The sequence below is a fragment of the Ranitomeya imitator genome, chromosome 3 (assembly GCF_032444005.1).
Source record: "Ranitomeya imitator isolate aRanImi1 chromosome 3, aRanImi1.pri, whole genome shotgun sequence".
NCBI classification, from domain to species: domain Eukaryota; kingdom Metazoa; phylum Chordata; class Amphibia; order Anura; family Dendrobatidae; genus Ranitomeya; species Ranitomeya imitator.
The window spans coordinates 721,801,191-721,812,304 of NC_091284.1; the positions used below are offsets into that span (position 1 = coordinate 721,801,191).

Below are 11,114 nucleotides of genomic sequence, written 5' to 3' on the forward strand. Positions count from 1 at the left end.
TCTCCAGCATGTGGTTCGTTTGCATGGCATTCCAGAGAACATCATCTCGGACAGAGGTTCCCAGTTTGTTTCGAGGTTTTGGCGGTCCTTTTGCGCTAAGATGGGCATTGATTTGTCTTTTTCTTCGGCTTTCCATCCTCAGACTAATGGCCTAACCGAACGAACTAATCAGACTTTGGAGACATATCTGAGATGCTTTGTTTCTGCTGATCAGGATGATTGGTTGTCCTTCTTGCCTTTGGCTGAGTTCGCCCTCAATAATCGACCAGCTCGGCTACTTTAGTTTCTCCTTTTTTCTGTAATTCTGGTTTCCATCCTCGTTTCTCTTCAGGGCAGGTTGAGCCTTCGGACTGTCCTGGTGTGGATGCGGTGGTGGACAGGTTGCAGCAGATTTGGACTCATGTGGTGGACAATTTGACATTGTCCCAGGAGAAGGCTCAACGTTTCGCTAACCGCCGGCGTTGTGTTGGTCCCCGACTTCGTGTTGGGGATTTGATTTGGTTGTCATCTCGTCACGTTCCTATGAAGGTTTCCTCTCCTAAGTTTAAGCCTCATTTCATTGGGCCTTATAAGATTTCTGAAGTTCTTAATCCTGTGTCATTTCGTTTGGACCTTCCAGCTTCTTTTGCCATCCATAATGTGTTCCATAGGTCGTTGTTGCGGAGATACGTGGCGCCTATGGTTCCCTCCGTTGATCCCCCTGCCCCGATGTTGGTTGAGGGGGAGTTGGAGTATGTGGTGGAGAAGATTTTGGATTCTCGTGTTTCGAGACGGAAACTTCAGTACCTGGTCAAGTGGAAGGGTTATGGTCAGGAAGATAATTCATGGGTTTTTGCCTCTGATGTTCATACTGCCGATCTGGTTCGTGCCTTTCATCTGGCTCATCCTGATCGGCCTGGGGGTTCTGGTGAGGGTTCGGTGACCCCTCCTCAAGGGGGGGTACTGTTGTGAATTCTGTTGTCGAACTCCCTCCTGTGGTCATGAATGGTACTTCGGCGAGTTGTGTCTATGGGCTTCCTCTGGTGGCTATGAGTGAAGCTGCTGCTTCTGAGGTTCCTTACACAGGTGACGTGGTTTATCCTTTGGTTGGCTGCTCTATTTAACTCCTCTCAGATCGTTACTCCATGCCAGCTGTCAATGTTTTTGCACTTGTTCAGTTCGCTCCTGGATCTCTCTGGTGACCTGCCTTCTCCTGCAGAAGCTAAGTTCCTGATAGTCATAATTTGTTCACTGTTTTCTTGTCCAGCTGGTTATAATGATTTTGTCTTGCTAGCTGGAAGCTCTGGGATGCAGAGTGGCCCCTCCGCACCGTGAGTCGGTGCGGAGGTCTTTTTTGCACACTCTGCATGGTCTTTTGTAGGTTTTTGTGCTGAACGCAAAGTTACCTTTCCTATCCTCTGTCTATTTAGTAAGTCTGGCCTCCCTTTGCTGAAACCTGTTTCATTTCTGCGTTTGTGAGTTTCATCTTTACTCACAGTCAATATATGTGGGGGGCTTCCTTTGCCTTTGGGGAATTTCTCTGAGGCAAGGTAGGCTTTATTTTCCATCTCTAGGGCTAGATAGCTCTTAGGCTGTGACGAGGCGCCTAGGTCTGGTCAGGAGCGCTCCACGGCTATTTCTAGTGTGTGTGATAGGATTAGGGCTTGCGGTCAGCAGAGTTCCCACATCCCAGAGCTCGTCCTGTATGAGGTTTAACTATCAGGTCATTCCGGGTGCTCCTAACCACCAGGTCATAACAGTATACCTTCCCACAGGTGAAGTATGTCCCCAGGGCTTCCCAGTAAGGTGGATGGTGATGGTGTGAGGTGCAGTCAATAACGAGGACACAGGGTTGCACTCTCTTTACCTTTTTACTGAAGACTTCAGGATCCGCAATCCAGAGCACGCTTAACAGGGCTATCTGAGACCGGCCGGTCTGATGGGCACTTCCAGAGTTCCCTTTGCAGGTGGAAATCGTTGCCTACCAATAGCGCTTGTGTGTTGTAGTGCTATCCTGCTGAGCAGTCGGAATAGTCCTCACAACTTCTGTTCTCGTTCGTTCGTTCTTTCTAATATTTTCCAGATGTTTCTAGTTCAACGTCCCCCAGGTATGTTATGGCTAGGACGCACCCGTATGACGGGAAGGCCTGCAGGTCTTCTGGGACCCTAGAGTCGCCCCTCTCCCACTGTTGCCCCCTATGTCTTCGTAGGTGTTTAGGTTAGACAGCCAACCTATAATTAACTATCCTGCGGAGTTTGAAGTAAGGCGTAGAGTCAGTTACTCCCTCGGTGTTCCGGCCACCGGCTACGCGCCTCAGTAGGATGTTGCCTCGGTCTCACAGCACGACTCCTACTGGCTCTCCTTTGTGCTTTATCTCGTTTCTCACTGTCTCACAATATCCTTCGCTTCGCATCTCTTTCTTAGGATACCGCCGCGGGGTGTGCAGGCGCGGTTCCATAATGTTCTGTTCTGGTCGCTAGGTGCCTGCCAGGTTCCCACGCCTGACAGGGACCCCCATGTGTCTTCTCCCTGCAACACCCCCTGCCACGGGATGTTGCCTGAATCCAACCCAGTCAGCTTCTGACTAACTTTCTATCCAACCCCTAGTTTTACCAGTGTGAGGAGGGGCCCAATAAATAAAGCCTTTTGCTCCCCCTAGTGGCCGGAGTATGAAGTGTAATGTGTGCTGGTGATACCTGGTCAGTGGAATTCCTTCAGTGCCATCAGACATACTATCACTCCCCTTAGTGGCAGCGTGTCATACTGTAGCGACCAGATCTCTGGGGCGCTGCATATATATATGCATACACTGCTCAAAAAATAAAGGGAACACTACAATCCAACATCATAGATATCACTGAATGAAATATTCCAGTTATAAATCTTTTTATTCATTACATAGTGGAATGTGTTGAGAACTATAAAACCTAAAAATTATCAACGTAAATCTCAACTAATATCCCACAGAGGTCTGGAGTTGGAATGATGCTCAAAATCAAAGTTGAAAATGAAGTTACAGGCTTATCCAACTTCAGTGGAAATGCCTCAGGACAAGGAAATGATGCTCAGTAGTATGTGTGGCCTCCACGTGCCTGTATGACCTCCCTTCAATGCCTGGGCATGCTCCTGATGAGGTGGTGGATAGTCTCCTGAGGGACCTCCTCCCAGACCTGGACTAAAGCATCCGCCAACTCCTGGACAGTCTGTGGTGCAACATGGTGGATGTTGGTGGATGGTGCGAGACGTGATGTCCCAGATGTGTTCAATCAGATTCAGGTCTGGGGAACGGGCGAGCCAGTCCATAGCTTCAGTGCCTTCATCTTGCAGGAACTGCTGACACACTCCAGCCACATGAGGTCTGGCATTGTCCTGCATTAGGAGGAACCCAGGGCCAACCACACCAGCATATGGTCTCACAAGGAGTCTGAGGATTTCATCTTGGTACTTAATGGCAGTCAGTCTACCTCTGGCGAGCACATGGAGGGCTGTGCGGCCCTTCAAAGAAATGCCACCGCACACCATTACTGACCCACTGCCAAACCCACTCAAAAAAAATAAAGGGAACACTTAAACAACAGAATATAACTCCAAGTAAATCAAACTTCTGTGAAATCAAACTGTCCATTTAGGAAGCAACACTGCTTGACAATCAATTTCACATGCTGTTGTGCAAATGGAGTAGACAACAGATGGAAATTATTAGCAAGTATCAAGACACCCTCAATAAAGGAGTGGTTCTGCAGGTGGGGACCACAGACCACATCTCAGTACCAATGCTTTCTGGCTGATGTTTTGGTCAATTTTGAATGTTGGTTGTGCTTTTACACTCGTGGTAGCATGACACAGACTACAACCCAAACAAGTGGTAGTGCAGCTCATCCAGGATGGCACATCAATGCGAGCTGTGGCAAGGTTTGCTGTGTCTGTCAGCGTAGTGTCCAGAGGCTGGAGGCGCTACCAGGAGACAGGCCAGTGCACCAGGAGACATGGAGGGGGACATAGGAGGGCAACAACCCAGCAGCAGGACCGCTACCACTGTCTTTGTGCAAGGAGGAACAGGAGGAGCACTGCCAGAGCCCTGCAAAATGACCTCCAGCAGGCCACAAATGTGCATGTGCCTGCACAAACGGTTAAAAACTAACTCCATGAGGATGGTCTGAGTGCCCAAAATCCACAGATGGGGGTTGTGCTCACAGCCCAACACCGTGCAGAACGCTTGCCATTTGCCACAGAACACCAGGATTGGCTAATTCGCCACTGGCACCCTGTGCTCTTCACAGATGAAAGCAGGTTCAAACTGAGCACATGTGACAGATGTGACAGAGTTTGGAGATACCGTGGAGAGCAATCTGCTGCCTGCAACATCCTTCAGCATGACCAGTTGGCAGTGGGTCAGTAATGGTGTGGGGCGGCATTTCTTTGGAGGGCCGTACAGTGCTCCATGTGCTTGCCAGAGGTAGCCTGACTGCCATTAGGTACCGAGATGAGATCCTCAGACCCCTTGTGAGACCGTATGCTGGTGCGGTTGACCCTGGGTTCCTCTTAATGCAGGACAATGCCAGACCTCATGTGGCTGGAGTGTGTCAGCAGTTCTTGCAAGATGAAGGCATTGAAGCTATGGACTGGCCCGCACATTCCCCATACCTGAATCCAATTGAGCACATCTGGGACATCATGTCTCGCTCCATCCACCAACCTCATATTGCACCACAGGCTGTCTTGGAGTTGGCGGATGCTTTAGTCCAGGTCTGGGAGGAGATGCCTCAGGGTATGTTCCCACATTTGGGATCTGCTGCGGTTTTGACGCTGCAGATTCTCGGCACCATTTCTGCACCTCTTATGCAAATTAGTGGACACGCATTTAAGTTTGTTACACATGAGGGTTTTCCTCATTAATACAAGTCTATAGGGAAATTCTGCATGTGTCTCTGCGAGAGATATCTGAAAGAAGCACGGCATGTCAGTTCCGGCGGGTGATCCGCAGGTGCACATAGACGCACAGTGGACATGGGATTTCTGTGCTGTAGCATCTGGCCGCTGCGTTTTTGACGCTGCATAAATACTCAGCGGAAAAACCACAGCAAGTCCTGAATATGGGGACGTACCCTATACATTATTCATGGATAGAACACGTACACATTTTAGTCTTTGGAGCTGTTGACACGTCTGTGTTTTTTTCTGGATCGGGTATCCACAAAAAATAAAGAAAAAAGAAAAGTCCCATATAGAACACATAGAGGGGTAAATGGACATCTCAATGGGGCCTCCAACAGGAAATTTTAGATATAGGCCTAGAACAGTAAACTGATGAAAGCAACCCTACGACAACAACAACAAACATTTGTATTGAGCTTTTCTCACAATGGAATCAAAGCACATTTGGAGAGTCAATTAGTTAATTTGGTTTAATGTCCAATGCAGAGGAAAAGTTTATTTGTCTTTTGATGCCAAACTCAACAGGTGCTTCTTGGGTTGTGATTTAAATATGTCCAGGGATGATATCTTTCTGATTGATCCAGGTAATGAGTTCCAGAGAGTGGGGGCTGTGTAAAGAAAGGCTCTGTTGTAGGCTGGATCCAGTGTATGGACAGCCTAATAATGCTTGCTGATGTGAGTCGTCGGCAAGGATGGCCTTCAGTAGATCCCTCAAACAGCTGTGGCCTAAGTTAGACACGGCTTTCAAGGCCATAAGGCAAATTTCAAACGTTTTTCTCCATTTTACAGTAACCGGTGCAATGTACAGAGGATTGGTGTTAGTGGAGAATGTCCAGATTGATTGGTTATTAACCTAGCTGCCGTGCTTAAGACTCAAGGTGGTGTGTTGCTTTTTCTGGGAGGCCTATGTAGAGATCATTACAGTACCTCAGCCAGTAACCCAGCCAGGACATGCACCATTGTTGAAAGGTCTTCTTCTGGAATGAGATGTTTCATTTTGACAATGTTCCTCTGATGGAAAAATAAAGAATTAACGACGACTGATATTTGTCTCTATCAATAATTTTGCCCAAATTGTATATCGAGACTGAGTTTTGAAGGATAATGTTTCCTAGAGACAGGAATTGAAGGTTGCCATTTTGCTTGCTAGGCAATGACCTCAGATAAAAAAAACCTCGGTTTTATCAGGATTCAGCTTCAGCTGAGCTATCGTGCTGCCTATTGTGGATGATACTTTGGAATTCATCTGCACCTGTTGGAACCTGTGGACACTGACAGTGAGGATCCTTGTCTAGGTCATGTCTCTGGGCCTCCGTATGATGCCCAACCTGCAAATACAAAGATATGCACACATTAATACATTACACATGTCTGTACACTGGGAAATGTTTGTGATGTACTTGTTTAGATGGTCCATTTACCTTGGTCCATTTACTAATTGTTCTTCTGACTTATTATTTTCTATCTACTTTGTACTTCTTGGTTCTAGACTTCCCTGAGACTTGGCTCTGGACTTCATATGTTCAGTATTTGGACAGTATTTTACATCAGTATTTGTAAGCCAAAACCAGGAGTGGAACAATCCGAAGAAATGTACACTGCTCAAAAAAATAAAGAGTTCTAGAGAGAAGGCGTGCACTCAGCTGAATATGGGGTAGGTGCAGGCTGGACCTGGAGTCAATCCAGTCAAAATCATAAAATAGAAAAAACAGCCGCACTCAGAGTGTAGGTTTTCAAAATACGTAACAAAAGTCAGATATTTATTTGAGTCACCACAGAAGTAGAAAAAAAGTGTAGAAAAAAGTGTCACCTACTTTGACACTTTTTTCTACTTCTGTGGTGACTCAAATAAATATCTGACTTTTGTTACGTATTTTGAAAACCTACACTCTGAGTGCGGCTGTTTTTTCTATTTTATCAAAAAAAATAAAGGGAAGACTAAAATGCCACATCCTAGATATCTCTGAATAAAATATTCCAGTTGAAAATTGTTATTCATTGCATGGTGGATTGTGTTCAGAACAATAAAACATAACAATTATCAATGTAAATCAAAATGAATATCCCATGGAGGTCTGGATTTGGAATGATATTCAAAATCAAAGTGGAAAATCAAATTACAGGCTGATCCAATTTCAGTGGAAATGCCTCATGAAAAGGAAAAGATGCTTAGTATTGTGTGTGGCCTCCACGTATCTGTATGACCTCCCTACTGTTCAACACCTGGGCATACTCCTGATGAGGCGGCGGATGGTCTCCTTTTGGATCTGAGTCACAGAACAACTAACTCCTTCAAATCAATGGGTCCATGTAAAAAAACAACAGTCAGCACACAAATTAAATTCATGTGTTGGCCTATTTGAATGTTTAATGAGTAGGAGAAGCTAATGGATGCCCCACTAGTGGTTGAAAAGGACATACAGACCAAACTCTCATGAAAAACTGGTGAAAACCTAATAAAAAAAATGCTGAAAAATTCCATTTTGTTTTTCTCAAATAGGAAAAAAAGTCTGAATGAGGCCCAAGGCAGAGGTGCTACTTCTCTGCATTCTCTTTCATGGCTGTGGGTACAAAAGTCACCTCTGCCCCTGCTGTAAGTATACCGCAGCATGTAGCGTAAGGTGCAGACATGTAATTATTTGCAGAAAGCCTTTTACTGCCCCTCTTCAACCATTCTCCTAATTGCTGCTAAAACATTCCCGTAGTCTTTAAATATATGCAACGTACAGTATCGTCTCTCAATTTTACAGTCCCTCGGAGTAAACGTTCCCTGTTTTACATTCCGCACCATACATCAGAACAGTGCCAGGCTTTGTCTCTTAAGCGCCTGTTAAATTACTTCCACATACAGTTGTTTGAAACATCACAAATTATTTCGGATATCTTTACTCCTGTGACTCCGTTTCATCTTTTATATCCACAATGTATTCTTTCATACTGGGAGCACTTATGCTATTTTTCATAGAATAAATTATTACAATTATCGTTGGCAAGTAGCTGACAGAACAATAATCAATGCAAAAAATGGAACAAAGACACATTTGGACTCGTTTCATGAGTAGCAATGCAATGACTATTCAGAAGCGGAATAATGACACATTATATCTTTTTTAGGATGTGCGAAGCAGTTAAACATCTGGAAGTTGTAAGTTCTCTGCCCTCATAGACAGATTACTATAATATTCCCCTCCAATAATATTTAATGCTGGGTTAACCAAACAAGCCACTAACTTCAATCACTAAATTACTGAATTATGGCACTAAACGAGTCGCACTGAATTCTGCAGCTTACACTTGGACTGTGCACTATCCCCCATATATCCCACGCCCAATGTGATTTCCATGTTTCTAGGCCTTTCATTAATTATTGCATTGAAATTGTCCAATTAATTCTGATTTCATCTTTTAAAGGATGATTTTAACTTTTATGATCATTTACTTGCCAAAAAATATTTATATGTGGTTGCCATTATTATTTCTGTGCAAAAAAAAAAATCATTAAATTGGGTTCGTCATTAACTTTCACTCTATAAACTGCATAAATTAGTAATGAAATAATTAATTCCTTGACAGAGTGACATTATAATCCTTTTTGAAAATGTTCACATTCATTTATTAAAATTATATTTTTAGCCCAGCTTATTTTAATATCATGCAAAAAAAATCTTCTACACAACGTAATATTCTTCAATTCTGACCTATTTTCAAAGTTAAAAAAGGAGATTGATGTTGCAAAGTAGACAGTGCTGTTGTAGAGAGGATGCAGCTCTATGATGGAATAGTAATTTCGTAGTTTTCATTTTGACGCTTTTCATGCCCATTTTCCAAAATAGCCGGCTCATCGAAGGTAAAAATAAAAACTATGAAATTACTATTCCATTCTGGAACTGCATCCTCTGTAACAGTCGGTCTACTTGGAAACATCAATCTCATTTTTTTACTAATCGATATGCAAAAGAGGGTTTACCTTAATTTGCCTATGAGACGGCCGCAGCTGTAATATTCGTGGGCAATTATTGGACTTGTGACAACTCCATAACTATTTCTCATCTGTACCTTTCAATATCATCCTTTGTGCGCTTGTTCCTCTACTCTCCTTTTTTTTCCCCTACAAGACTTTCAAAGTATGTATACTAGCTACATCAGGTCTAAAATATTTATTTATTCAGACTATATTGTAAAGCTTGGTAACAGATCCGATTTAATTATGAATGAAAAAATGTCACTGCCTTATTTTCATGGTCCACCAAACAAAGGTAATGCTACAAAGAGAGAAATGTTAAAAGAGTTTTCTACTCCAGAGCAAACTTTCAAAAATCAGTGCAACTGGCCACATACCAACAGTGTGTCATGTACACACTGTCAGGATTCTGCATTGCTTTCTGGTTTGAGTGGTCATCATGTGACCACAATTATACGACGACAAATAAGAACATTGAGAGAAGTAGATGAGAAGCTAATCGACATGTGATTGCAAGAATGCAAATCACATACTTGTGATCACATCATGACAGCTGGAACTGAATCCTAACAGTGTGTATATTATACACTATTCGTGTTCGGCAAGTTACACTGCTTGCTGAAAGTTTGCCTTGGGGTGGAAAACTAGGGGTTGTATACTACTATGACAACCCCTTCTTGATCTAAATGTTTGGCCCTGATAAAATATAAAAAGCCTACACTCACCTCCAATGCCTACACCGTTCCAGCAGTGTCGGCACTCACTCTGCTGGGACTCCAGTGTGGTTGTTATGAAACATGATCCCGGCGCCCAATCAGCCCTGGAATCACTTTCTCCGCCTTCATATGAATTGAATATGAAGAGGAAGTCCGGGCTACAGCAGATCTCACTTCCTCTTCATGTTCAATTTATAAGAAGGTGGAGACTGTGACGGTAGCACTGATTGGATGCCGTGCTCACGAGTCATAACAACCGCATGAGAGCCCTGGGACCGAGAGTGCCGACACCGTTGGAATAGCGCTGGCACGGGAAGGGAGTATAGGCTTTTTATTTTATTGGAGCCAAACATTTAGATCAAGAAGGGCTAGTCCTATTTCATCCTTTCTTTCTACATTTTCTTTTTTTGGATCCACACTTAGCTTTGGCAAAAAAAAATACAAATTTTGTAAAGTTGTCCCTGTAAATGATTACCGCATTAGTGGTTCATTATTTAGGATTTTTCATATATTCAGGCGTATTTATAAACTCTTGAGCTCATGGTGGAACAGTGGTGTAGCCTAAATGCCCCTAGTCATTTGTGTAAAACCAAAACTGGAGCCCAGACAGGTCAGCGCAATGAGGATGTGCACCAACTTGTTAGTTAACGCATCATAACCTCAAAAACAGTAATTACACAAAGCTTTTTCCTTCAAGGCTTAGACTTTTGTATCGTAGATATTAGGAAGTTACTATCACTGACTGCCATTACAGATACAGCATTGAAGAAGTTGTCTTCCAGAAACTGGCAGTAGGTCTGGGAGTTAAGCTTCACTCCATCCTCAACCCGAAAAGGTCCCACAAGTTCATCTTTGATGATACCAGTCCATACCAGTACCCCACCTCCACCTTGCTGGTGTCTGAGTCGGAGTGGAGCTCTCTGCCCTTTACTGATCCAGCCTCTGGCCCATCCATCTGGCCCATCAAGAGTTACTCTCCTTTCATCAGTCCATAAAACCTTTGAAAAGTCAGTCTTAAGATATTTCTTGGCCCAGTCTTGATGTTTTATCTTATGTTTCTTGTTCACAGGTGGTCATTTTTCGGCCTTCCTTACCTTGGCCATGTCCCTGAGTATCGCACACCTTGTGCTTTTTGTTACTTCAGTAACGTTGCAGCTCTGAAATATGGCAAAACTGGTGACAAATGGTATCTTGGCAGCTTCACACTTGATTTTCCTCAATTCATGGGCAGTTATTTTGCGCCTTTTTTGCCCAACACGCTTCTTGCGTCCCTGTTGGCTATTTGCCATGAAACGCTTCATTGTGCGGTGATCATGCTTCAAAGGTTTGGCAATTTCAAGACTGCAAGACATCTCACAATTTTGGACTTTTCAGAGCCCGTCAAATCTCTCTCTTCTGACCCACTTTGCCAAAGGAAAGGAAGTTGCCTAATAATTAGGCACACCTTATATAGGGTTTTGATGTCATTAACAACACCCCTCCTCATTACAGAGATACACATCACCTGATTTACTTAATTGGT

General features: G+C 43.8%; 1 protein-coding gene across 1 annotated transcript in view; it reads right to left on the reverse strand.

The window, feature by feature from the left end:
- LOC138671742 (cyclic nucleotide-gated channel beta-1-like) overlaps positions 1–10,695 on the reverse strand; it is a 120,475-nt gene extending 109,780 nt beyond the window's left edge. The window contains exons 1-2 of the mRNA XM_069759892.1: positions 10,687–10,695; positions 6,150–6,243 (exon numbers count right to left, since the gene is read on the reverse strand). Coding sequence (XP_069615993.1) covers positions 6,150–6,243; positions 10,687–10,695 — 103 coding nt within the window. The remainder of the gene's footprint in view (positions 1–6,149; positions 6,244–10,686) is intronic.
- Between the last annotated feature and the right edge of the window lie 419 nt (positions 10,696–11,114).